Source organism: Podarcis gaigeae (assembly GCF_964106915.1).
Source record: "Podarcis gaigeae genome assembly, chromosome: 4".
NCBI lineage: Eukaryota > Metazoa > Chordata > Lepidosauria > Squamata > Lacertidae > Podarcis > Podarcis gaigeae.
The window spans coordinates 57,729,171-57,757,167 of record NC_139677.1 but is presented as its reverse complement, the minus strand read 5'-3'; the positions used below and the strand labels follow the sequence as shown (position 1 = coordinate 57,757,167).

Genomic DNA, 27,997 nt, shown 5'->3' with positions numbered 1-27,997 from the left:
AAACAGCCCAATGAAGTCTGAGAATGCAGACTGATTGTTGGAGGAAAACAAGGTGAGGGACAGTGGAATGAAGCTGTCTTTCCAATGAGCAAACAAAGCACAGATTTACATTCAAGAGAATTCAAATATTCACATTTGAACACTGAATTGTTTATTTAAATTACAACCGTGGGCCTATTCAACACCTCCAGCCACATTGCTGCTGCTTGTGTACTTGCTATCACATCACTTCTGCTCCTCTTCAAATTTGGGCTCTGTCATATAGGAAAAATGAAAGGAAGTGTCAGTTTATTTTCAAAGTGAAGTTTTCTAAATAGATAGTTTTGCAACTTGATTCTATTGTCAATTTGCCAGAAATTAAGAACTGCAGCTTTAGCTACACAAATCTGCAAGAGAGGAGAGGGCCCATCAGCACTCTTGGAGCATAACACTTATTCCTTTTTAAATGCAGGTTCTCTACAGATGAACAGAGTCTACTTCAGTGTAAATGGTGCAAAAGCCACACTTGCTTCCAAGGCAAGTTCCTACTACATGTAAATATTAGCTGCTTTACAAAGAGATGCATAGAGAGTATATGTATAGTTTATTGTTGTTGTTTCAGCCATCATTTCCCACAGGGTAAATATATACACTAATGCAATACTGAGGAACAACATCAACCAAAATATCTATATTAAAATATACATGTAACAACAACAACAATTTAATACACAAAATATATAATATACCAAAGGTTAAGAAATGATAAAAAATTAAAATACAAATGGTTCAAGGAATTAATAATTAAAATCATCCAGCTGCATAAACCCAGAAAACCAATAGGAACTAAATTGTTTAAAAATAAAGACGTTACACTGTCTTTTTGTTTGTTGATCTCAAATTTAAAAACAATGTATGAATGCATAACGTTATTACTGGAAACAGAACCGACTGCTAAGATTATTATGTAGAGAACAAGACTATGAATGTATCGCTATAACATACATACATATATATATGCATATATATGTCAGGTACAACATTTGAGCCCATTTACATACTCACTCTCTCATTCTCTCTAGTTTACTGAAATATGTCTAAAAGCCAATCCTGAATATATATTGTAAGTCCCATCCCACAAAAGTATGCTTAAAAATATGTGAAAATATCTGCGGTTACTGACTGCAACCAGTTAGTAAAGGTTTTTTAAAATCACTTATTTTATTTAACATGGCATTTCTAATATTTCAATTATCCACTCTCACGTTTTTACATTACTAAACGAGTCATAAAACTTAAAAGCTTACCCTGAAATTTGAATTCTGGAAATTTGGTCATATCTCCACCACCATACACCCGCTGGAGCTTGACCATTTGTTCATGCAAGCTTTTTTCATATTCTGGACCAGCATCAACAGGGCCACCAGTTTTCCTACAAATGCAAGAGTTAATTGAGCTTTGTTACATCTACAGTGACGGATGGGGAAAGAATCTAAATAAATCACAAACACTTGGCGAACAGAGAACTTGTAGCACAAATAGAACAATTCAAGTACAGTGGTGCCTCAGGTTAAGTACTTAATTCATTCTGGAGGTCTGTTTTTAACCTGAAACTGTTCTTATCCTGAAGCACCACTTTAGCTAATGGGGCCTCCTGCTGCCACCGCGCCACCGGAGCATGATTTCTGTTCTCATCCTGAAGCAAAGTTCTTAACCTGAGGTACTTTTTCTGAGTTAGTGGAGTCTGTAACCTGAAGTGTATGTAACCTGAAGCGTATGTAACCCAAGGTACCACTGTATAGAATCTTTAGTGTACAGTGATGCCTATAATGAGTTTTCACACTACGTGAATTATAACCCTTGTTACAGTTACAATAACTTGTTACAGAGTAATTTTAAGAACTGTTATTACAAAATGATGAATGATTCCATAGGCGAGAGACAGCAATAATGTGTAGAAGTGAGAGTATTTGACTTAGATTAGGGTGGTCCAACATGAGGCCCTTGAGGCCTTTTTGGATGGCCCTCAGGTGACACCTCCTGCAGCCCTTGAGCTGGCTTCCCAAAGCAAGGTAAGCAACGTGCTGGGCTTTGGGAAGGAGGTGTGAGGGCTCTGACGGGATCCTAGAGTCCTCTCTCTTCCTTCATAAAGTCTACCTAGTGCTTTCTCAGCTTTGGGAAGGCGGCGTGAGGTGTGTGTTTGTGTCAAATTTTGCTCTTATTCCCTGCCCCCACATGACAAGAATGTGCAGCCCCCGGGTTCTGTGCTAAAGTATGCTTGTGCCCTACTTGGTATGAAAAGTTGGGCCACCCTGACTTACATCAAGGAGACCTAAATGAAAATCCCACTCAACCCTTATGCTGACTGGGTGACCAGGAACTGATCATATACACACACAGCTACTTTAGTCTACCTTCTAGAATGGTTGTGAAAATAAAATTGGAGGGGGATCATGCGGTCTTGGAGTAATTTCACAAAGAACATATAAATCAGGGGTGTGGTGATGTTGGGATTACAACTCCCATTGTCCCTGACCATTGGCCATGCTGGTTGGGGCTGATGCAAGTTAGGAATCTGCAGAGCCACAAAATATAAATATACAACAAATCTAAGAATTGGTTGCATGACAGTTTTATAAGGTGGCCAATATTGTGACTGATGTTAAAAAATGCCAGAAAATGGCATGGGTTTGTATTCAGTTTACATGTGTTATGGAAACTATTTACCAACACCATTCTGTGGAAGTCACTGAAGTCTAAAAGACACAACAAAGAAATCTCAAACTGGAAAGGAGGCAGGAGCCAGCAAATCTTCATTTTGATATTAGCACAGCTGCAGAAAAGCAAATATAAGCAGCTGCCCACAGTGGAAGAGCATGGGGAAGATTTTCAACCAGGTGCTATGGGTTTTTTGGGGTGGTGGTGGTGGAGGGTGGGTTAAGCTTTATTATTTAGAGCAATAACTCTGGTTAAGAGTGTCAGACTATGGCCAAGGAGTCCCAAAGCAAATTCATGCTCAATCTTAAAACTCATTGGGGTAACCTTGGGCCAGTCACAATCTCTCTAATGTACTTCACAGGGATGTTGGGAGCATGGACAGTGAGGAATAACCATGTATACTGCCATTAATTCACTGGAGAAAAAGTGAGATATAAAATGGGATTAATAAGTATGGCTGAATTTCCCCACTACATATCACAGGGGAAAATGTTTCATTGCTGGGAAAACTAAATCCTATAGCAATAATACAGACAGCACAACTTTCATATTTGTACTTTATTGTTTACCTAATAATTTGTGAACTTTGTGGAAGAGCAACTGTTCAGTGTTGAATAACTTCAGCATCCCATGAACAGTTGCTATGACTGACTATAGCAACAACTGTGCTAGGTATGCAAGACCATTATGTGGGAAATAGCATTCTGTTGCTTTTATTATATGTCAGGTAACAACTTCAAATAACAAGCTGTGTGCAAAGTTGAATCCAAATCATGCCTGCAAAAAAATGAAGGGGGACTCACAGAGAGCCCCTTTGGTGCTGAGTGTGTCACTGATCAGACAGTTGGCACTGAAAGCATGCCTTCAAAGGGGTTTGCATTCAGTACTGACAACAAGTGCCCTCAAATGGAGCCCCCTAATGCAGCTGATCAACAAGTCCTGAATGCAAAACAACAACAACTGGAAGCTCACTTTAAGCTGCCAGTTGTTCTTTTGCGCCCATATTCTTACTTGCTCTGCAGCAAACTTCACATTTACGAATACTGCAGGTGGCATTGTCATGGTCAATTGGGACCCCTGCCAGTCCTAACTGGCACTTGCCTGGAGGTTCCTGGTGTCTGTTTTTATATGTTTAAGAAGATTTATGCTCTACCTTTCATTCTAAAAGATTTTTAGAGGCAGCTTAAAAGACATTGTACAACTCAATGTAGGAGGAGCTGCTAAGGGATATCAATTACAATATCATATTATGGACTAAAGGACTTTTAGGCTACAGCCCTAATATGATGTATATTATGTGGAGGAGGAATGGAGTGCTCTGTCCATTCTCTGTGCCCAGCATAGAAACACCGCAGGCTGCTGGAGGAGAGACAGAGCTCTCCATTGCTCCTCCACTAGCTCCCACCAGGCAAGTAACTTTTGAGAACTTATTCAAAAGTCTAATTTATGTGTCTGATTTAAAGCTTTAGATGAATTTACTCAACAGTTACCATATGTTGCAGAACTTGATTACTTCCCACAAGCACACAATTAATGCAAGAAATACATTTACATCCATATATATTTCATAGCAGGCTGTTATTACTGGGAGTCAAGTACTGTCCAAGAACCAACTTCAACAATATAAAAATTAAATGGAAAATTATCAAAATGCCCACAAGATAATCAAATGACTGGAGCCTTGAAATTCTGCATTTACTACATTCACTTACTGGCTCTTTGTGTTATATTCTCTGATCTTGTCCAAAAAGAGTTTCTGCACAGGATCAAGTTCCTTTGCCTTATTAAAAGCAATGGCCGAAAAGCCGATGTTTCTATGCAAGTGGAAGGAGATTGCGGAACGGAAAACAGAAGAAAACCTGAAGAGCTGTTTGAGAATCATGATGTATTTGTAGAAGTTTCAGCTAGAAAGACAAAAGGAACTATCAGTTACATCTTACATACTTCTATTCTATCTGAACCTCCCAACAGTTGGAGTTCCATTGGGGAAGCCCACTTTCAAGTTCAGCTGATTGGAACACCACAGTAGTTTCGACCAGACGCAGGGCATTCTAAGTTAGCACTGCACCATTTTGTGGCAGGGGTGCAATGGAATGTGTACTGATTTTTTGTTTAATGTTTCAATATTTCTTTCTGAAACTATCTGGTGACAAGAAGCATATAAGATTTGATGAAGAATTTGTAAGATGCTTGACACTATAACAGATAACATGGTCCAGAGGTATAGAACCTTTACCAGCCTGAGGGCCACATTACCAAATGGGCAACCTTCCGAGGATGGGTGAGACAGAGGTTAAAAGGGGGCAAAGTTAGAAGTATAAGTGGGCAAAGCAACAAAAGCAACCCTTAACCTAATACAACACACTACATTTCAACAATAACAATAGAAACATCAGGTTTCCTTAGTTCATGGACACAATCCAGCCAGCCAAAACCATTTGAAAAGGGTGTGGAGCAGGTCCGGTGATGGGTGATGGCTAGGAAAGAGTACTCGGGGCCAGATGGGCCTCATTTGACACCTCTCTGCTCCGCAAGCTCAAGGTTCCCCACCTTCATCCAGCCAAAGTTAATGGGGAAAGTTAAATTTCCAACAGACTGCTCCCCCATGCACATTAATTTGAATGGAACATTTCCACCACTACTCCTTATTCTAATGGCTAAACTGAAACATTCTTAGCTTTTAAAAACAATTGATCAATAGAAGTTATGAAGTTCTTTTCTTGCATTCTCCTGATTCAAACAATACACCTTTAAAAATGCTTTAAAATTCCATAACTGCTTCTTAAGGGTACTTAGGTTGGGGCGCGCCACCCCATGCATTTGGATACACACAGAGGCTGGACGCCTTAATAGCACCCCTCTGGAGGCTTCACTCGGGGCAAAAAAAGTGGCTAGCTCCCCCCCCCAAACTACAGCTTTGCTTAAGTAAACATCTCAGTCTAGAAACATGCAGAGTGACATTCTGGTTCTTCTCAGGGATAGCGTTGTTTGGGGGCAGTTGCAGGTGGGAAACTAGGTCAGAAAGAGAGTACCAAGCAAGAGCTACAAGCAGAGGTTGGGCAACAGGAGCGTTTCTTGGGCATCTGACAAGGCCCACTTTAGAACCGTGGTGTGGGCGCCCTGTCAATCCCGATTCCGCTGCTGCATTTCCTTGCCTGTTCATCTGTCCTCTTAACAGGATGCAGACCATGACAAGAACGAGAAACCAGACTCAGCCATCCACCACCCGCTTCTCCTTTCTCAAATTGGGCCCGGAGGGAACGCAAAAGCGAATGGACAGTTCTGACCGCGGGGGAAATGCTACCATTCCCCCTCCTGAGATACCGCAGAAGCCTGCTAATTCAAAGGCCCGGAAAGGAGGTTAAACGAGGGTTAAACTCGAAGGCGGTTTCACACCGACTGAGGCGAACCAGCAAGGCCCACGCGAACACACCCGCCCGCTTGGCCTCCTCAACGCCGCGCTCTCTCCCGTCCGGATTCAACCCCGCAGAGGAACCGCCGGTCACCTTGCCAGAGCCCGCAGTCACAGGGAGGGCCTGACTCGGCCCCGCCTCCAACAGGCGCAAAGAGCTTCGGGAGTTTTCTCTTTTGAACCCCCCGGCCTTTCGACACAATTCTAGGCCGCCTCGCCGTACTTAAGCCTCAGATTCCCTTGCACTGGCCCTTCATAAAAGAGAAAGCAAGCCCGTTGAAAGGGGGGGGGGGAGCGCCTCAGAAACAGCGACGTACCTCCTTTGCTTCCCGTCCCCGCTTCACCGGAAACGGATAGATTCACTTCCGGCTTCAAGTAGGCGGGTGGGAAAAGAGCAAAAGCTAGTTTGAGTTTGACTGAGGCGCTTTCCTCGGGAGGCAGCGGCGGCAGTTTCGCAAGGGACGCCGGGAATTGTAGTTTTCGCCCCGACGCGGAGGGGGGGATTGTATGTGTGTGTGCGCTTTTCCCCCGCCAGGGCCCCGCGCGCAGCCTTCTCTGCCCGAGTGTGAGCGCGCTGCGGCCTTCTTCCCGCAGGGGCGGCGTGAGGGGCTCCGGTGGGGCTGATCCAGCCGCCGCGGCTGGAAAGTTTTTTTTTCTTTAAAAAAAAAAGGCGCGGGGAGGGGAAGCGGCGGGCGCTGCTCCGCCTGCTTTGGCGGGTTAGCGGGGTTTTGCGTTTTGTTTTGTTTTTTGTGACCGAGGCTGAGGTGGCGGCGGCTGGTAAGTCCTGAGGCGCGAGACTTCGGGGCGCGCGGCTGGAAAGGGAGGGCGGGGGAGAAAGGGAAGCGCCTCGCGCTGTATCCGGGGGGGAAGGGGGGGTCTCGTGGCTTCCTCGCTTCTTGTGTTTTGTTTCCGTTTTCTGCCCCGCGCGGCGCGAGCCTCATTTCCGTTCCGAGTTCAAACAACAAGGAGGCGCCGCCGCGGGCGGAAGGGAGAGGAAGGCCTGGGCTGAGGCGGGATGGAGCCCTGCGCGCCTCATGGGCCTCCTCACCGCCATCGCCACCGCGGCGGCGCCCTTTCCTTTCCTCCTCTCAAACGGCGGGGCGGGAAAGAGAGTCGTCCCCGCTCGCCCTGCTCGTCATCCGCTATGGAAGAGGCCGCCGGAGTCCAAGGCCGCCATCGCCTCCCTTGGGAAAGAGACGGGCCCGGCGGTGGCGGCGGGAGGAGCCGGCGGACATTTCGGGACCCTTCCCGCCGCCTCGCTCAGCCGCCGCCCCCTTCCCTCACTCCGTGTAACCTGGCGGGGTCATCTCGGCCGTTCGGCCTCCTGTCAAACGTCGGAGGGGTTATTTCAAAGCGAAGGAACATCACAACAACTTCACCCATCTCTCTCTCTCCATGTGTATCTGAAGTGTGTATATGCGACAGCGAGGGTTATTCTGTGCGTGCCTTAATATGCAAATAAAAGGTACCAGAGATTAGATCAGGAGATCATGTAGCTCAGTTGGAGCATAATAATGTACGGACGGCTACATATTCCTGCATTGCAGGGGGATGGACTAGAGGATCCTTAGAGTCCCTTCCAACTCTGCGTTTCTAGGATTAGGTCTCTTCATAGATGTTTTGTTACATTAAGTGAAGCAGGCAGTACTGGCATCTGCTGAGATGCAATATTTGTATTTTTGGAACGAATGAAAATATCTTGATCAGTGGCTTGTATTCTGCTATGAAGTATACAGCATCCCCCTTGCCAGCCCGGTGCAGTTCTGTATGCATTAGTGTATACACACTCCCACCAATAAAACAGGAACTTACCGGTACTTCCCTGTAGGTGTGTTTTAACACTGGGATGTTTTTACTCTTTTTTAAAGCAATACCTTAGTTTGACATTATGTTTACTTTGGAACCACGATTATGTGACTTCAGAAAGAGATGGTCCAGGAACAAATAATCATAGTGTTTTGTTTTTGTTTTCAAGTGGCAATTAAATTACAGCAGTGTGCATAACTAGAAACAAATTGCTTACTTTATTAAGAATATCTGTGCTCTTGCCCCAATATTTAGCTATATTTAAATCATACTGTGATCATTTCCCCAAATCTGGCAGCAACTTATATTAAATGAAATAACACATTGAAAGTCCTCAGCTTCTTGAAAGTTAGATTTTCCAGTTCTCTTTGGAGAAACATCCAGCTGTGGCAAAGTTAATAATATAAAGTCGAATGATAAATAGTGCATCACTTCAGTGTTTCAGACAGAAACTGCTTCAAGCTGACTTCTAGACATTACTCATAATTCATAAGTTGCATGTCCTGCCTCTGAATTCAGCAGAGGAATGGAAAGATGAAAGGAAACGAATGATTAGCCAGCATTTGAGATTTACAGCAAGTTGAAAAAGCAATATTTTAAAAGAGACATCTGTTTTATACTGTATAAGCCATTTTTTTAAAAAAGGATATGAATCCGCAAGCTACCAAACATCAGAATAATTTTATTGACAATGTTATTTTGATATATTAGTGGTCTTAATCATTAGCTCAGCACCCAGTTGAAATCTTGCTCCTTATTTATGGCTTTGGATTGTACCCTAAACCACCTGTGCAGAAACCCCACTAGACTCAATAGATCGTATTTTCAAGTGATAAGTAAATGAATGAATAAAGTGTACTTATTTTGAACCTGTTATTTCTATTTGTATGTAATGTGTAAAAACAAACAGATGCATTTTATTTTGCAGGTTGCCTCTTGAAACATTTCAGCCATGACTAAAAGAGAAGCAGAAGAACTGATAGAAATAGAAATTGATGGAACAGAGAAACAAGAGTGCACTGAAGAAAGGTATATAGGTTGAGTCCACAGGAGTGCACGCATGTATTGCTGTTTTGGGTTTTTTTGGGAGCTGCATTTCAAATTCAGGAAAGAGAGCCGAGTGTTTACTGTAAATCCAGTTTAGAGTATTGCAGTAGAAGAACAGTGGCTAATCTGCTGTTTGTGGGGGCCCGATGCATCCATCCAAGCAAATTTTTCTGCCCAAACTCCATGGAATTTGGTATCAAAAAGTTAATAAAGACATTTCTGGGAAGGCAAATATTTAAATCCCAGCACCCTTATATTGATGCAAATCACCTGCTCTCCAGTCATCAGATTGTTCATTTAACTAACAGGGAGGAGCAGTAATACCCATATTGAGCTGACCTCCGAGTGGGGGGGGGGGCGTTGTGCATGTTCATGTGAGTGTTGGGTGGCCACCTTCATCACTGGCATGTAGCCCATGGAAGGTTGGGCAAAGGGTGAATGCAGCCCGTGGGCTGAATCAGATTAGCCTCCCTGGGATAGAATGTTGCCATAAAGAGTGTCTAGCTGTATTTCAGTAATCCAAAGTTTTTTTCTTATGTTCTATATGTTAAAATTCACCCAAAGTGGAAAAATTCAAGTTTGTTGAATGTCAGATAACAAGTTGCTGATTGCTTTTTCTCTGTTTTCTACTTCCTTTATTTCTGATAGAAACTTTTTCTTCTTTCACCAAAAGAAGCCAAACAAGTAGTAATTCCCATTTGAAAACTCCAGCTCATTTAACATCCTCCATATGAGATTAAGTCTCAACACTTACTCCACTGAGCTAATTTCTCCACTTGACCAAGGGCCAAAAAATCTAACTCCTGGAAGTCTCTCTGAGCATAAATAATCACAACTTTAAAAGCATTTTCTGTTCCTTTTTTCCAGCTGTATAGTGATTAGATGTTTTCATAGCAAAAACCAAACTTTTTTTTTATTAAGAAAACATTTACTGCATGCATGTTTCTATAAAAACTGCAAGGTAACTGTGCATAATATTAGCAGATTCCTAGGATTTTTTCATTAATTGCATGATTAGTCAGGTAGTATTCAGATATGACAATGACCTAGATGTCATTGCAACTTTGCATCAACAGTAAGATTCTTCCCACTCCCCACTATAGTCATGGTTTCTATGTCCCAATGCATTTTCAGTTCAGTGCAAGTTCAGATCACTACCAAAAAAACAAAAAAAACAAAAAAAAAACAACACACACACAGAGCAGTTAAGGGAGTTCAAATCCAGCTTCAGATATGTACTCAAAAGTTGTTCCATTTTAAAACTTTCCAAATGAGGTTCATGTCTCTTACTTGAATGTTTAGCACTAGCACATTCTAACAGTAGTTTTTGTTCAAATACAAGACCCCTTTTAAACTCTTTTGTTTCAGCATTGTTGAGCAAACTTACACCACTGCAGAATTTGTGAGCCAGGCTATTGATATCAATGAACCGGTTGGAAATCTTAAGAAACTACTGGAACCAAGACTTCAGTGTTCTTTGGAAGCACATGAAATCTGCCTACAGGATATACAGGTATAGCAAAAGCATTACAGTTAAAAGTTTTAATCTAAAGGATGGCCTATACTGAGTAGGACTCCTTTGATCTTCTGCCTACATTTTCTATTGGCGGTTTTATTCTTGTATATATTTATCAATATTAATTGATTGGAACACATTGCATAGAATATAATTATCTCTACCAGGGGATGCAAATCAGTCAAGAGTAAAACAGACATAGATACGTGGCCACCTTTTCATTTAACTCAACAAAACTTTACCTCTGTATCATATCTAGCATATTTTTCAACAACTGAGACTTTTGTTAAGATCAGAGTTTTTGAGTAAGTAAGTTCTAACCAGATAAACATATTCAAGCTACAATTTGCTCAGGAAAACAAAATAGATTCAGGTTTATAAGCAAATATGGGAATGCTCAGTTATAACAAGTAAGCTGGCCTGCCTTTTAGGTGATACATGCTAGAGGGCAGGGTAGAGCTGCAAAGAGACTGGTTTATCCTAAATAACTGTTTTGAAAGGCGAGTCCTGTCTTCGCTGTTGAAAACACACAGTCTCTCAGGAGACAAAACTAGCCCCTGCCTGTAAAATAAAACCTTGCAATTCCCCCCCCCCCCATATAATTTTATATGGATAATTGCAAAAAATATATATAATGTTAAATAATATGTGTGTTTGAGGAGCAGGAAAGAAACGGCTATCTGGAAACACACAGGCCATATCCTCAGAAATATTAACTGAGTGGTCTAGAACAACAAAGCATGATCGAAGATATTGCAGAGCATACCTCCAATTGTGTTCAATAGGCTATTGCAGTCTGGAGATCGTATCTTTGATGCATGTTCAACACTGTGGTTTCAAAAGTGCTGTATGATAAGGGCATGTGATATATCTACATACCATTATGGTGACCTATCAGATGTTGGGAAGGATTCCAAGAGAGAGGAAGGCCACTGAAGACAACCATGGAGCCCTATCCACCTGGAAAATCCCCCCAAGGGTGTTCTCCCATCAACTGCCCTGTCCTGATTGTTGTGAACAAACTCATAATAATAAGTTGACTACCTTTCTTTGAATTTCTATTTATCAAGCTGGATCCAGATCGTAGTCTTTTTGATCAAGGTGTCAAGACAGATGGAACAGTGCAGCTTAGTGTCCAAGTAATATCAAGGCAAGGTAAAAAACTAATTCTGTAGATTTATGATGTTTCCTGCATCTGGTGGAGTTGTATGTTAAAAACAGTACTATTTAGTGGCAGGGTTGGTATGCAGCCCTTGTTATTGACCTACAGTAATAGCTTTTTCTGTTCAAATATTATTTCTCAATGGTTGGATGTAAATATACACATTACAGCATAGTTATTGTGAACTTACTACACAGGGTAAACTTTCATAGTAATACACGACAGTGAGCAGGTAAGAATGATTAATCTGGAAAATTGGTTTCCTTTTAGTGATTTGAAGGACTTTGTAGACTTGCAAATGCTTTTGCACAGCTTATTGATTATATAGATGTTGAAGCTTAAGACTGCATATGATTTTTTAAATGATGAAACTATAAGGTCAAAGTCGATATTGGGAGCTAGTGGGTAGAAAATGAGATAAAAGTAAAAGTTGGTGAGCTGGGAATTCAGAGTTTGTATTTCACAAAATATTAATGAATAGCATTTCTTAGAATTTTAAATGTTAAAGTGATGACACAGTATTGGAATGAAGCCTTTAAAATGTTAAAATGCCATTTATAAAGATTTAATTTTTAAGAGGGCTCTGAAATAAAATTATTTGCTCACTGGTTAATGTATGATTGTTGTTGTTTATATAATAAAAACAGGACTGTATAGTTAACCTTTTATCAGAACAGTATGAAGCAGAACAGAACAAATTAATCGTGTTCCAATTCAATACAATATAAGGAATTGGAACACAATTAATTTGTTCTGTTCCACTTTGTGTAGATTGCATTTTGTGTGGTGTTTTCTCAATTCTCTTTCTCTGTACAGGAATAGAACCAAAGTTAAACATCCTTGAAATTGTAAAGCCAGTAGAAACTGTTGAGGTCGTGATTGATCCAGATGCCCACCATACGGAAACTGAGGCACACCTTGTTGAAGAAGCTCAAGTGATAACACTAGATGGAACGAAACATATTACCACCATCTCTGATGAAACATCTGAACAAGTGACTCGTTGGGCTGCAGCATTAGAAGGCTACCGAAAAGAGCAGGAACGTCTAGGAATACCCTATGGTAATAAATTATATACAATGGCACATGTATATTTTTGTGGTTCTTTTCTCGATCTCCCCCTCCATTTGCAGATAGTTCTGCTTAGATGTCTGATTTGTAATAATGACAAAGTGATGTTGAATAAATATGGTGCACATTCAGTTTCTACTGTGAACGTTTCATGTTGTCAGTTCAGCATCATTGCCAAGGGAATGCCATATGAGCAGGGGGAATTCATAACCTCTTGTGCTGAGGTTTGCATTTTCTCTGATGTATGCAGTAGTTCAGAGAAGGGGAATAAGCTGTGAAAATATAATTATTTTCTAATTGTCAAACTGTAGTAGCTAAACATTTCTTTGAGAGATTGGTTTGGACCTTGTGATCATCATCTGAGGCCCTTCTTTGTGTGCCTCCTCCATGAGAGGTCTGGAGGGTCAGAAAACAAGAGTGGACCTTTTCTGCCATGGCTCCTTGTTTGTGGAATGGTCTCCCCAGGGAGGCTTGCCTGGCACCTTCATTACATATCTTTAGGCACCAGGCGAAAACAGTTCTCTATCACCAGATGTTTAGCTGATTAACATTCTATGGCCTTTTAAACGTTTGTGGGAGCAGGGTTATTGGTTTGTTTTTGGTTGATTTGTATTTTGTGTTCTCATTTTTATGTTGTGAACTGCCCTGTGATCTTCAGATGAATGGTGGTGTACAAATTTAGTAATCAATCAGTCAGTCAATCAATCAATCAATCAATCAATCAGTCAATCACTGAAGCACTGGATAGTTCATGTCATTCAGAGTAGACAGCACTAGTATGGAGCTGGATTGACTTGGCGGTTTGGTTCAGATGTAACACTAAATCTTAGTTTACCATTACAAGGATAAGCAAGTGTGAGCCTTGGGGTTGTTTACTCTCCTTTCTTCCTGTATATAGAAGGGGAGGAAGTTTGATCACACTGGCTTCAGATCCTGATGTGTTGACCAACTGTGGATAGAATAAAATATATTTTCGTATATTTGGACATAAAGAGGAATGGCAATTTATTCAAAACCATGCCAAGAAGCTTTACATTTTCCTCCTTTCGCATGGAAAGGGGAGACGGAAGCAGTCAGAAGCGCTTTGTTGTGACATCTGAAGTTAGCAGCTATCAGTCATCTCCATAAATTTATATGTTCAACATAATGATGTAGTCATGGATCTTTGAAAAAAGACTACACGTCCATGAGTTACCACTATGTCTCTGAAAATGGTTGTCATAATAAAGCTATTTTCTGAAAACTTGATACTTAGTTTAGATCTGAAAGTAGTTGGAAAGTAAGATTTTCATAGATGATATATCAGAATTCCTTTTCTTTATTGCTTCAGCTGCATGAACCTGCCATCTGTTGGGCTTTTATGTTCATTTTAAGAATACTTTGTTTGAATGTATGCTGCTGATGGTCTAACATAGCCTGTTGCAACATTGGGAAAAATAAGTAGAATATTTCTCTTCTTTCCTAGATCCAGTACAGTGGTCAACTGACCAGGTACTGCACTGGGTAGTATGGGTGATGAAGGAGTTCAGCATGACAGACATAGATCTCAATACTCTTAGCATTCCTGGGAGAGAGTTGTGCAGCCTCAGTCAAGAGGACTTCTTCCAGAGGGTCCCTCGGGGAGAAATCCTTTGGAGCCACCTGGAACTTCTTCGAAAATGTATGTGAGTTTTCTCAACAAGTATCTTGTTTGATTTTTTAAAATAAAAGTTTTAAAATAAAAAGTCTACATCATGGCAGTCCTAGTTACCAAGTAATGTATGCATTCAGTCAGTCACTATGACTTAAAATGCTACTGACACTTTAGGGCTCTGTACACATAGCACAATTCAAATTGTAAGGGTTCTGTATGTATCAGCTTCTAGACACAGATAATTTAAACACTATAGCAGTTTAGTTTTCTCAAGATGCAAGTATTCTTAGCACCAGGAGAAGAGTTACTGATAATTTAAAGTAAGATTTAAATCATTCTTCAATCTCTATTAGAATCTAAGTGCTTCTATACTTCCTACTCCTCTTTTAATTAAAAATATATATGAGGCAACAGAAGGTAATTACTTAAAATTACCAGATATGAAAAAAAAATGTGAAATACAAAATTGCCTATAAATCTAATAACATTATAAATTTTATAGATGTGTATTTCTTTTTTCTTTCCCTGCATGGCCTTCAAGCATGTTCCTAATTCTTATATTCTTTATAAAATTAGCACTTTCCTTTGTTCTTTCCTCATTTTTTCAAGTGAAAATGTTGCCAAAGTTTAGTATTTAATATTTTTCTTGTATATCCAGATGTGCTGGCTAGCCAAGAACACTCTGGAGAAATAGCTACAGTTACTATTGATCAACGTAAGTTGTCATTCTATTATTTTGTTTTAAAGAAATAGTATTTTCAACGGAGTCGTATCATAGTCTATATAAAACTGCTTGAACTTGGAAGCTGATCTTTAACCTTTTAAAGATGGAATCAAATTGAAATTAAGAACATTTGTCTCTAATGGTGCATTCACACTGGCACCTGACCAGTGAACCAGGAGGTCTATTGCGAGGCGTATTCCCATTGCTGTGGGGCTTTAATATTGAGCAGTAGTTCAATATTAAATTATTCCTGGATTATCTAGCAGCAGCTTACTGGCGTTTCTCATGGGATACTTTAAAAAGAGAGTGCAAACAATTTGGGAGTAGAGAGTAACTAATAAGGTCTGTCCTCCTGGGCAGAGCGAGTTTGGTAAGGTTATTATTTCTATGGTGCTTTCACCCACAGTTCTTTACTTTTATTGGAAAAGACTTTGGATAGTTTGGGAGCAAATAAAGAGGAGCGACAAACGTTTTATTGAAGTGGCAATACAAAAGGTACAGAAGCTTCAGTATCAAACTCACCTGTTTGCTTCTCTTGGCTGGTAGAAGCAGAATACAGTCGTATCTTGGTTGTCAAACGCCTTGTGACTTGAACGTTTTGGCTCCTGAACGCTGCAGACCCGGAAGTGAGTGTTCCGGATTGCAAATGTTCTTTGGAACCTAAACGTCCGATGTGGGTTTTGCAGCCAATCGGAAGCCATGCATTGGTTTTCAAACGTTTTCACCAACTGCAAACGTTTGGCACCAACTGCAAACTTAGCTTTTGTATGAGGCAGGTGGCCATGACTTTGGTATACCAGCTTTATGGGCCCAATAACGAACCTAGGTGGGCCTGATTTGGCCCATGAGTCAAAGGTTCCCCCTCTACAGACTAGTTGACAAGCCGTCACTACTTCACAACTCAGAAATTCATTTTGTATGTAATACAAACTCTTTAATTACACAGAGATTGGTCTCCCTAGTTATGCTGACCAACTGAAAGATTTGCTGTGCCAAAAATCACTGTTTCTGATGCAGCATTGTAACTAATAATAAAAAAATGAAAATACTTTGGTGTTCCAGACATATTTCTGTAGGGAACTAACTCTTATCACAAATGTTTATTTCCAAGTGCCAGGCAATGACACCATTTTTCAGATGACTTATTGATAATGCTGTTGGACGTTATCTGGTCTTTGGTTATAGAAAGGCTGAATAAAGCTGTTTGTATACTCTTCAGAGAAAATATTAAAACTATTCTATCTCCAGTTCAATATCTCTTCATCTGTATAGTGCAGATTACTGGAGCTAAAGTTTAAGAAAATGATCTCATAATGTAAATTCACCAGCATTTGTAATATTTTATTACATGTTCCTCTGTTCTTTAACTAGCTCATATGATTATATTCCATGTCAAATGTCTGTAATATCTTAGGCTGTTCCTGTGTCTTGGTGTCTGACATGGGAATTTCTGCTTATGCATCTAATACCCATTTTTAATCTTATGGGTATATAATCATATGTTTTCTTTGTAGCTGTGCAGATTATTCCAGCATCTGTACAGCCTGCTACTCCAACCACTATTAAAGTCATCAACAGCAGTGCAAAGACAGCAAAAGTGCAGAGAGCACCAAGGATTTCTGGAGAAGATAGAAGTTCACCTGGGAACAGAACAGGTATTTTCTTTTAACTAAAACCAAAAGATTTTAAGTATCCGTATAGTATGAATACTCCAGTCCATAGAGAGACAGTAGAATTTGTTAGTATCTTAGAAGAACAAAGGTCAGTTTTATTTGAATGAGCAAAGTTCCTGTTTCTTAAAACAATTTATCTCAACCTGAAGACTCTTGGAGGGAGAACCATCAAGACAGAAAAAAAATAACGATTTCATAGCTGGTAGATAAAATAATGCCCATCTTGCGCAACAGAGAGAATAGACACAACAAAAATAGATTTTAAAACTTACATTAATGAAAGATACAAACTCCATAAAGCTATTTTTTAAATAAGGTTGGGATATGAGGTTTTTAATACACGTGTATTGATTGCAGATTTGCTTCAGGTTTAGGGTAATTTTTCTACAATAGTAGGGTAATAGGACCCATTAAAATGGAACACAATGTGAGCAAGCTTTCAAGCTAAACTTTTTTTAATCAGTCAGGATATTTACTTTATCTTGAATATATTTTATGTTTAATTTCTTACCCCAAGGAGTTCAGCTTACTGGAAAGCTTATTCACTTAAAACATTTTAGTCTATTTCACAAGTGAGGCTCATAATGAGATGAAAAACATGGTTTTACATTTGCATTTTAATCATTTCATTTTCAATAGGAAACAATGGCCAGATCCAACTCTGGCAATTTTTGCTTGAGCTTCTGACTGACAAAGATGCTCGAGACTGCATTTCATGGGTTGGCGATGAAGGAGAGTTCAAACTAAATCAACCAGAGCTAGTTGCACAGAAATGGGGACAACGTAAAAATAAGCCTACTATGAACTATGAGAAACTCAGCCGTGCTTTACGGTAAGTTAAGAACATAACTGCTTATACTGGATCAGATCAGTCTGATTCTAACAGTAACCCCCAGTTGCCCACGAAACTTCACAGACACCGAGCATGAAGGTGATGGCTTTCCTGTTGTTTGTGCCTGGCATGTGGTATTCTAAGGTACACTGCTTTTGAATATTCTGGTTCCATTTACATTCCATGAATTTTCTAATTCCCTTTTAAACTTTTAATGGCCATATCAACATCCTGTGGTAGCGAATTCTTTATGTTAACTATGCATTATGTGAAGAAGTACTTCCTTTGGTCTGTCATAAATCCAGTGTCAATTTATGACGAATAGTAAATTAATTAATTAAATTGAATACTGCTTATCATATTGATTTAGACAATACTTTAAAGTGGCTTCCCCTTCTGAATGTGTGGACTTCAGTGAACTATTAACTTTAATTAACTGCATGCTGTCACATATATTAACTCTGCTTTATATCCAGCTAAATACTCTAGGAAAGTCAGCTGAAGGCAAAATTTAACTATTGGCGGCTATTCAGTGTAATAAGGCTATATGTTTAGATGTTGAAAGTTTAACTAAAACCCATAATCCCTCAGCTTCCAATGGCGAATACACATTATTATTTTCCACAAAACTATAATGACAGTGTACATGCAGCCCATCTCCTGAATGTGTATCAATGTTGTCCCATCACAAGCATGGTGATTCTGTTGTCATTCAGTGGTGTTAAACTCCACAAGACCCAGTTTCATGCATAAAGCAATGGCAAAGTAGATTCTTTCTGCTGCATTGGTTAATTTGAGCATACAAGTATGCAAGGCTGCATATATCAGAATACTCATTTGCACTGACTGTTGGTTTCTCTAGGTGATAAGAAAGTAGGCTCAAGTGTCCCTCTGAAGCCTCCATTCAGATAGACATTCTCAAACAGTTGAGGCTGCATTGTAATTCAGGGCCTACAAAAGGAAAATAAGTTTGTGATGGTCTGCAAAGTCATCCTTATATTTTGCCACCTTCTAGATCTTGCTAGATGTGAGGCAAGGTATGCTTTATGTTAGAAAGGCAGCTTATTTTTCTCTTTATCAAATTTTATAGTTATCATCCATGTTAGTTATCATCAGTTACTTTTTCAAGGAATTTTTGTTCCCTTTTTTCTAAATGAAGGTATTACTACGATGGAGACATGATCTGCAAAGTGCAAGGCAAGAGGTTTGTATACAAATTTGTCTGTGACTTGAAGACTCTCATTGGGTACAGTGCAGCAGAGTTGAACCGGTTGGTCACAGAGTGTGAACAAAAGAAACTGGCAAAGATGCAACTCCATGGTATTGCACAACCCGTCACAGCAGTTGCACTGGCTACGGCATCTCTGCAAACAGAAAAAGATAACTGAGTACCAGGACCTAAAAGCTTGGGAGCATGAGGCCTTTCTTGTATATTGAGCAGTTTCTGGTCCTAAAATGGGAGCTACTTCATTCCTTGGCAGTTCATTATGATGCATGGTTTTTCTACGGAGAACTGAGACTCCCATAAATTTGGATCTTTTTCACGTAAAGGTATATATTTCATGTATGTTAAAGGCACTCCAGATTCTTCAGCATGAAGACAGACATGATGTGACAAGTTGCTGGATCGGTAAGAGAGCTCAAAATTGGTTGGTGCCATGTTATGCCATACTATTTGTCCAGCGTTTCGAGAAATTGAAGCATATTTACACAATGTAAACCTGTCAATATTTTGAATTTAGTTCTCTGCACTTCCATTTCTAAGCTACCAAATTAAAAGTAATGTATTTCCAGAGGTAAGGCAGCTACTCTTAACCATGCTCATTATCTAAGCATGTTAGGCTGTAAAAGTACCATGCTCCTAAGATGATTTATCATCGAAAAAGAAGTGTACTATAGGCAGAATTGGGAGATCACTGCTGAAGAGAAATCCAAATTTAAGTCCAGCAAGGTCAAAAACCAATTATGAGTATTTTGATAAAATATGTAGATAACGTGTATTTGAGGGAAAGTGCTTAACTATCTTGAGAGACATTGCTAAGCTTAATGTCTGGCACAAAAAAGTTTTCCACATTTTTCCTATTACAAGATTAAAAACTTGAAATGCTGTCTCTCATCCAAAGAATAGGTTTTGCTTTGTTTTATTCTACACTGCAGAGTATATCAGCTGATTCTGCTTATACTTGCAGTGTAGCTGACTTTGATCTGAAGACTTAAGTTAATCACAGAGAGAAGCCCCTACCTGTTGAGAAATAAAATGTAATCTGCAGGTAAATTGATAAGAAAAGAAGTTTGACTTCTCAATGTTATATAGACCTCTGTATTAAGATACAGAAAAATGCAGTTTTCTTTAAATTACTTAAATTTCCAAGCTGTTGTTATGATGCTTTGGAAAGAAAAGGGTGTGTATCACTCATAGTTAATTAATTTGATAACATTTTTAAAAAGATAACCAAATTAAATCTAGATGAGCTTATGCTATTTTTCTTCCGTCTTCCCTTTGTTTGGTATAAATATCCCTTTGTTCTGAATGTAGGCTTTTTGTTGAATCATCACAATTAGAAGAACAAACTTGTTTGAAGTTGTGGTTTCACTTAACAATCAGTGAAAGTGCAGATGTTAAACAGGGCCTTCATCTGTAAGAGCAAATCACGAGCTGAAAAACAGGCTTAGAGTAAAAAGCACTGAACATAAAATGTAGCTTAGTCTTGGGAATGTAAGATTGTAGCTGTAGTTACAGCTCGACTCATTTGCTTATTTTCAGACTGCTTAGAAACGTAGAAGATATTCTGGTATTTAAACATCATTAGGCAAAGAAAGTGTTTAAACCTTTGGGTGACATTTAATGTTTCTGATGGCCGGTTAAGTCCATTGACTCCAGTGGGACTTGTATTTAACATTACAGGATTGCAGTTTAAGTTACACTAATATTTTATGCTGTTAGTCAAGCTGGTTAAGAATATGTTTTCTCTCAAAAAACCCACTTTAATCATATATCAAGACTTTGAACTCTCCTATGCATCACTGGAGCCATTAGTCCATAGCTGGGGTGGGAAGGGGAGGGGAGAGAAGCTGCATTACTAAAAATAAGGGTTTGGACATTTTATGTAGTGCTAAGGAAGACAAGCAACATAACTTACATTACTAGTTCATATGCATCTCTTTAAGATGTGTTTGAAGTGTACAGGCATCTAATTTTTCCCTGTAAAAGAAGGCCGCCGGTAAACCTTGGGATAGACAAGGGTGACCACAAATTACATATATTGATGCTGTCATAAATATACTCTCAGCTATGCACATAATTGCACATAACAGAATAAGCCATATTAGTAAACATGGCACATGGCCTTTTATTATATATACATTGGATTTGTTTTCTGAATTTTAAAATTTCATTATACTTCCTTTGTAAGTTTGCTGCACTTCTTGTAATATTTTCCCCATGTATAGAGTACTGATGTGTTTTAAAAACAGTACATACGTGTCAGATTTATTGTGGGGACAATCTGTGACTAATCGAGGTCTTCAGTAAGGTATGGATTATTGTATGTCAAATAGCATTGTGTGGCTGTCAGAAGAAAAATATAGAAGGTATATTCCCAATTTTTTGTAAAATGGAGGGGTTTTTGCATACATTTTTACTCTTTAAGGACACATATTCTGCTAATTATGTATTTCTTTTGTGTTGAATTTTACATAAAACAATTATTTTCTATTTTTACTCTAAAATATTTGTGCATAAAATTGTCAATATAGTAAAGTAAGAAAATAAAATTTTACACAACAAAATGTTTTGTCTTCTGTACATTCACAAAGTGTATATAACTTTTTGCAGTGTTTTCTAAGTAAATTTAGTAGATGTGACATGTAGTAGAAAAGGAAGAGAGAATGCAAATGATAAAAAATATCATTACTCCAGCATTTCTGCAGTTTGTTCATCTCTTAAATTCATTGGTAGACATTTTGCTTGATTGCGAAACAAATAAGCTGTACAATGGTGCTTTCCTTTCTTCATCTGGGTAGACTTCCATAAAGCCCCAAAATTTGCTCTGGGAATTCCCCCAGACCTAAGAAGCCAATTTTGAGGTCACACAAACGGCTACAGGGAGGAAGAAAAAATCCATTGTGCAGGTTGAAATTGTATGAACTGCCACTTGATGTCACCCGGTGTAACTTCAGCATAATTTCAGTGTTTGCAATAATAGTAATGAGTAATTCTTGCAAAATAATGGCACTAAGGAAATCAGTAAAGTTCCTAAGACAACAGTGCCTCAGTTTGTGTATACAACGAATATATCTTAAGTTGGATTTCTTCACCTTTTTACTATCCAAGTTAGCATCATTATTTTTCAGTCTTATGTATACTGTCACAAATGCTCTAATCTGCTTCTGCTGTTGCTCTGAACCCCAGCAGAGCCCATCTTGGCTATTCTGGAAGCGTACCTGTAAAACAGCAGAATAACCTCTATTCTTGCTGGATTATTTCACTGCATGTATCAGTGGTACTTTTTCAGTCCTACATCATCCCAAACTCACAGGAGTTGTATTTAAAAGCAGCAGGATAAAATAATAGGCTGTGGGGGCAGCTCTGCAAAGCAGCTTGTAGATTTGAGCTATTTTTGTTAAACATCTTGTGCCTTCCTTTCAGCCTCGATGAAACCAGGTAGCTGCCTCGGCAACAGCCAAAGGATGCAGTCCATTAGTAACTGGTTGAGTTGTAGTTCAGAGGCACACCCCACAAACCTGAAGATAAAAACTGGCAAGTTGCATTCATTTCTGCTTTGTCCTTGAGTGAAAGACAAGTGGATTTCAAATAAAAATCCTTCAGAAATCCAGAATTTTGCCCCCCTCTCCCAATGAAATCTGTACTTAGATCTGATGTGCTGACAAGGGATGAAAGGTTAATCCCCACATAGTCCTTTTTGCTTCCAGCTCAACATGTGCTCAAGTTTTATCTTATGCCATTCTGCCTATCAAAATGCACAGAAGTGGTATCAACATGACCGGCGGGGTGTGTGTGTGATTTCAAAGACTGTTCACCAGGCAAGCTTCTTCCCAGACCAGTTCTCTTCCCAGGTGCTCTAGTATGAGTTTATATATCCAGCAAATCCTGTATCTGCAATGTATGTCTGCACTACTGGTGCCTTAAGCTAGGGCATTAATGATTGGTTGGCTTCTAAATTGTCCAACATTTCTTTAATTGCAGAGCTACTTGACAGTGAAGGTACCTTTCTGGAGCACTTGCCAAAGTCCTTTTGGTGAGCCTTAACAACTTGTGTCTGGGATTCCTCAAGTACTGCCTAATCCCTTACATGCCAGCCTGGTCACTTAGGTCTTCTAGGGAGTTACTGTTTGTGGTCCTCTCATGTTTCAGAATACATCCTTACAAAAATACTAAGTAATGTATACAAAGGACATTTTTCAAAAAACCCATCACCCAAATGTGGGTGTTTTCTTGCCATCACTAATGCCAGAGATACCACTAGGACACTATAGTTGTAGTGTTCAGATTCACAAGGTAGCATCATTGAACAAACACCATGCCCCTTATAGGTTGCATGCATATGTCTAAAAGCACTTACTAAATTTTTGGTTTGATTTGCTGAAATAAAAATTACCATGTATAGTAGCTACAACATGCCTGCTGAAAACCGGGCTGACTAAGAGTCAAAGTGCCCTGAATTTCTAAGTGGATCAAGGGTCCCATCTAATGAACAGTATTATTATTATTATTATTATTATTATTATTATTATTAACAACAACAACAAATTTATATCCCACTCATCTGACTGTATTGCCCTAGCCACTCTGGGTGGCTTCCAACAAATTAAAACACAGTAAGGCGTCAAAAACTTCTATACTGTGGTCTGGTTGTGGGAAGCAGGCTGCCGAGGACCTTGCTGAAAGTCATACCTAAAGCCATTTGGCTTGCTTAGATTCAGAAATCACTTGCAAGGCCTTTTCATCCCCCTTCCCCCTTTAGGAAGTTTAAACAAATGAAAACAGAATTTCAGAAGGCCAAGTTCTATACCAGATTGCATATTTTGTCACAGAAAATGAAATAACATGACACGCTGAAATGGCAACTCACCACTTTAAGCTCAACGTCTGTGCAGCTGGATCTTTCCTAGGTCAGTTTGGATGTCATCACTGTCATAGAAACTGGGGGTTGGAACTGTATAAGGTGGAAGAGGGAGGGCATTTTATAGAAGGTAGCCCCATCAGAATTGTTCCTACCTTGTTAAAACGTTGACTGGGGTGCACGTTGACCTCCCATTTGATGAGCCAACCTATTCTTTCCTCAAGTGTTCCTTGTGCTAAAAAGCAACCAGCGTTTGAGATTCTGGTAATGACCTGACAGTGAGCAGTAGGACAAGCCATTGCATTTCCATTTTCAATAGGAAACCAATAGCGCTGCACAAGTTCTGGCAGAAGAGTGCCATTCAGAGAACAGTTTCCGGCTTTCTACGCTTGTTGGAGAAGCCTGAGTACTGAATTCTGTAATGAATGTACAACCTATACAAACCATCAAGCAGAAAATTCAAGGTAACTGCTACAGACTCACACCACTACAATGGAGCTCCTCCAGGAATGTATTTATTTACATTAAAACACTATTATACAAACTGAAAAAAAAGACATTTTAGAGGGAAGGCATGCCCAAGCAAACAGCCCTCTCACCCACCGCTGTTTTGTTCCACTATATTCAAAATGGGAAATATATGAATCAGGTCTACTTGGAAAGGAAGAAAAAGAACAAAAACCAACCACCACCCAACCCCCTATGTTTGAATATTTGATGGCCACTGTTAAAGTCATCCCCAAAATACTTAGTTCTTCATTCAAATAAAACTCTTGCCCATTGGTTTTATTTGTAATTTATTTATGTAACACAGTGTAGAAAGCTATCAATTCATAAGCAATGATTCTGTACAATCATCCTGCAGAAACGCTTGTAGGATCCCTGTTAATTTTTCAACCAGCAGGCACTTCCCCCCGCCCCCCTATAAAAGTGCTCACAATTAACAAGGATTCCTTTTATTTTTTTAAAATATGAAAAGATACATGGGAAAGGAAAGTTCATCCCCTTAATGCCTAAGGTGTGCACATAAAACAGGCACAAAGAAACAAACGTGTATTCCCATGATTTCTACATCACTAATACAGCAGAAGCAACAATCTGTACAATAAAATGCAACTGCAGAGGAAAATAATTTCAACTCATCTGGAATACTTTTCTAAAAAAAGAAAGAAGAAAAATTCATCTTGACTTTAAAATGCATAGTGATCAGAAAAAGGAAAACTCAGCAAAGAGAAGCAGCTCAACCCCACGTACACAGAAAGCATCCCCCATCGATTCTTAAAGCATATTTCAATTAGGACTTAATTTTCCCCCTTCACAAATCACAAGAATAATATACAACTGGCTAAAGGAGCTATATGATAAATAATCGGGAAAGAAGCTATTCATGCACTAGTTAAGTACAGCTAAACTTTACAGTACACAAAAAACATTCATTAATAATGTAGTGTAAAGACTGAAATGTAAAGAGAGAGAAGAATACATTACTGATTTTATAATTCAAGTTCAGGCATCTACTTGTGTTACAGCACAGCTGTCAAAAGGCGATAATGAGTAAATAATAAAACAAAGTGTTTGTTCGTTCTTGCTTGTTTCCACATTATTCTCTAACTGAACACCAATGGGCAGTGAAGCAATCATTTTGCTGTCCAACTCATGAGGCTGCTGTGGTGTTCTAGTTCTGCATCTGTTCAAAGAACTTGTAGGTTGGATTCTCGTAGCCATTTTGTTGCATCTTGGACAGGTGGCGTTCCTCTGGTGTCACTGCGGCGTCCACCTAAGGCGGGTAGAAGGAAGACCAGAGTCACGGTCCCACAGGGGCAGCACACAACTCTCACGTTGACAGTGTAAATGGAAGAAATAGGGTTGTCCCCCCCACCCCACCTCCTGGCCAACTCTTTGAAGCTCCGTGGCTGTAGCTCAGTGGTAAAGCATCTGATTTGCAAGCAGAATATCATGGGTTCAATCCCCAGCATCTCTAGGTAGGGCTGGGAAAGAACACTGCCTGAAACCCTGCCTGTTATCATAGAAAAGAGATGAACCAAATGTCTGACTCAGTATCAAAAATCTTCCTACGTTTCGAAGCCAGCAGACCAGGGTCTCTGCTGAGGATCAGTGTCCTGACAGTTTGCAGGAGCAACCTCTTTCACAAGTCATGTTGAAAGACTCTAGGGGTGTGTGTGTGTGGTGGGGAGAGGCAGTAGGTGTGTACACTGACTGTACATACTACGGTCCCCAGTCACAGAATCTCACAGATTAGCAATAGACACCAGTGCTGATGTGTATTCTGATGATACCCTTGGGAGCTACACACTCAGTGCCCGTGTGAAAAGGCAATGTAAGGGAGAACAGGATACTGGACTTCATGGGCTTCTGCCATGATCCAGCAGGAGCTCGTCTTTAGGTTAAATCAGGCATAGGCTCGCTCAGCCCTCCAGATGCTTTGGGACTACAACTCCCATCATGCCTAGCTAACAGGACCAGTGGTCAGGGATGATGGGAATTGTAGTCTCAAAACATCTGGAGGGCGAGTTGCCTATGCCTGGGTTAAGTTTTGAGGAGTCCTTTGTGTGTGAAGCACACCAAGAGTGTATGCATTCTGCTGACAGGCTTGATGCTGCTGTCCCCTTGCATGTTCACAGATGCAGGAGAAGAGTGGGTTCAAACTCTCTGTTATAAACATATCTTTTTATTTATAAAAGGATTTATATACTGTATGTTACAGCTGAACTGAGGTACCTTATCAACTATGTTAGTTTGGTTCACAGAATCACAGAGTTGTAGAGTTGGAAGAGACCACAAGGGTCTTCTAGTCCAACATCCTGCAGTGCAGGAATGTTTTGCCCAATGTGGGATTTGAACCCACAAACCTGAGATTAAGAGTCTCATTCATTTGAACTGGATTCCTTAAACTTGTTTTAAAAGGATGGTATTCATATTAAGTGGGATGCGGGTGGCGCTGTGGGTTAAACCACAGAGCCTAGGACTTGCCGACCGGAAGGTCGGTGGTTCGAATCCCCGCGACGGGGTGAGCTCCCGTTGTTCGGTCCCAGCTCCTGCCAACCTAGCAGTTCAAAAGCACGAAGTGCAAGTAGATAAATAGGTACCGCTCCAGTAGGAAGGTAAATGGCATTTCTGTGCACTGCTCTGGTACTCCAGAAGCAGCTTAGTCATGCTGATCACATGACCCGGAAGCTGTACGCCGGCTCCCTCGGCCAATAAAGCGAGATGAGCGCCGCAACCCCAGAGTTGATCACGACTGAACCTAATGATTAGGGGTCCCTTTACCTTTATTCATATTAAGTAATAAAACAGCAAAATCACAACAATATAAAATAAAACACGGCAAATGGCCCCAAAGGCACCACCAATTAATTCCTAACATTTAACTTAAGAAAAGTCTAATTTCTATAGTCACTTGCATATACGTTCCCACTGGAATAGGCATTCTTGGTGTCCATAGAAAAAATGCAGCAGTTATGGTGAAGCACTGCAGAAAATATACTGCTCAAGGGTTAATTTTTATTGCTCACAAAAAATGACATTGCAATCATGTGAAATTCTATCACCTCAGCAGTCTTCAGATCAGGTGTGGGGAACCTTTGGGCCTCCAGATGCTGCTGAACAACAACTCCCATCATCCCTGGCCGTTGGCCAGCTCCCAGCTGATAAGAATGAGAGTCCAGCAACATATGGAGGGCTAAAGGTTCCCCACAGCTGCTTCAAATGTTCATTAATTCAAAAAAATAAATAAAAAAAATCCTGCTCTGGGAAAATAATTTCTGCATACTTAGCACAACTGATATTCCCACTAACTGCTGAAATGGAGCAGGTATCTGTTCTTCTGCTATGTATTCTACGTATGCCTTTATCAGCTTTATTTTTAAATAAAAGATCCCTGGATGGTTAAGTCCAGTCAAAGGTGACTATGGGGTTGTGGCACGCATTTCGCTTCAGGCTGAGGGAGCCGGCGTTTGTCCACAGACAGCTTTCCGGGTCATGTGGCCAGCAGGACTCAACCGCTTCTGGCACAACCAGAAATTGTATTCCACCTAAGACAAAAGGCTCCATGTTCCCACTGTCCCCCTGACGCCTGCCCATTTCCACACTAGGAAAATGAGAACAATTCTTACATTTTAAAGAAGGTCCCAAACCTGTCATTGATAGAATGTGCCCCCCCCCCCTTTTAAGCTTTTTCAAGAAGCAGAGGAATGCTCAGCCTAGCTATATTAGCCATTCCAATCCATCAAGTTTTGGGTGTCCTTAGAGAATGTCACGGCTTCCCAGCGCTACGCTCAAATCCCCTACATAAGAATGTGCTCAGCAGCCGCTTGAACAAAT

At 40.0% G+C, this 27,997-nt stretch overlaps 3 protein-coding genes across 14 annotated transcripts in view; 1 reads left to right on the top strand and 2 right to left on the bottom strand.

The window, feature by feature from the left end:
- Positions 1–104: 104 nt before the first annotated feature.
- ATP5PF (ATP synthase peripheral stalk subunit F6) lies at positions 105–6,546 on the bottom strand. Of its 6 annotated transcripts, none has more exons than XM_083737587.1 (4): positions 6,427–6,546; positions 4,410–4,601; positions 1,287–1,411; positions 105–254 (listed from the first exon to the last, which is right to left on the bottom strand). In XM_083737587.1, the coding sequence occupies exons 2-4, from the start codon at positions 4,577–4,579 to the stop codon at positions 226–228; spliced, it is 324 nt and encodes a 107-aa protein (XP_083593713.1). In that variant the 5' UTR covers positions 4,580–4,601; positions 6,427–6,546; the 3' UTR covers positions 105–225. The 6 variants fall into 6 exon arrangements, with proteins under 6 accessions (XP_083593713.1, XP_083593715.1, XP_083593716.1 ...); XM_083737589.1 differs by lacking the exon at positions 6,427–6,546 and adding an exon at positions 6,094–6,367; XM_083737590.1 differs by lacking the exon at positions 6,427–6,546 and adding an exon at positions 6,153–6,367 and having other exon boundaries at positions 4,410–4,602.
- Positions 6,483–21,362, top strand: GABPA (GA binding protein transcription factor subunit alpha). Of its 4 annotated transcripts, none has more exons than XM_083736975.1 (10): positions 6,483–6,886; positions 8,844–8,944; positions 10,331–10,475; positions 11,549–11,633; positions 12,457–12,702; positions 14,177–14,371; positions 15,003–15,059; positions 16,583–16,723; positions 17,381–17,573; positions 18,733–21,362. In XM_083736975.1, exons 2-10 carry the CDS (start codon positions 8,868–8,870, stop codon positions 18,959–18,961), a joined length of 1,368 nt encoding a protein of 455 aa, XP_083593101.1. In that variant the 5' UTR covers positions 6,483–6,886; positions 8,844–8,867; the 3' UTR covers positions 18,962–21,362. The 4 variants fall into 4 exon arrangements, with proteins under 4 accessions (XP_083593101.1, XP_083593102.1, XP_083593103.1 ...); XM_083736976.1 differs by having other exon boundaries at positions 6,728–7,574; XM_083736977.1 differs by lacking the exon at positions 6,483–6,886 and adding an exon at positions 6,999–7,517.
- Positions 21,363–24,155: 2,793 nt separating this feature from the next.
- The window catches only part of APP (amyloid beta precursor protein), a 147,127-nt gene continuing 143,285 nt past the window's right edge, over positions 24,156–27,997 (bottom strand). For all 4 annotated transcript variants that reach the window (XM_083736579.1, XM_083736580.1, XM_083736581.1 and 1 more), the window contains one exon: positions 24,156–25,433. In XM_083736579.1, coding sequence (XP_083592705.1) covers positions 25,332–25,433 — 102 coding nt within the window. In that variant the 3' untranslated portion in view covers positions 24,156–25,331. The remainder of the gene's footprint in view (positions 25,434–27,997) is intronic.

Coding starts and splice junctions, on each gene's coding strand:
- ATP5PF (XM_083737587.1), bottom strand. CDS start 4,579: ATGATTCTCAAACAGCTCTTCAGGTTTTCTTCTGTTTTCCGTTCCGCA. Junction 1,412..4,409: donor GAATATAACACAAAGAGCCA/GTAAGTGAATGT, acceptor TTGCATTTGTAG/GAAAACTGGTGGCCCTGTTG. Junction 255..1,286: donor TCCAGAATTCAAATTTCAGG/GTAAGCTTTTAA, acceptor CCTATATGACAG/AGCCCAAATTTGAAGAGGAG.
- GABPA (XM_083736975.1), top strand. CDS start 8,868: ATGACTAAAAGAGAAGCAGAAGAACTGATAGAAATAGAAATTGATGGA. Junction 11,634..12,456: donor CCAAGTAATATCAAGGCAAG/GTAAAAAACTAA, acceptor TTCTCTGTACAG/GAATAGAACCAAAGTTAAAC. Junction 16,724..17,380: donor TTCACCTGGGAACAGAACAG/GTATTTTCTTTT, acceptor CATTTTCAATAG/GAAACAATGGCCAGATCCAA.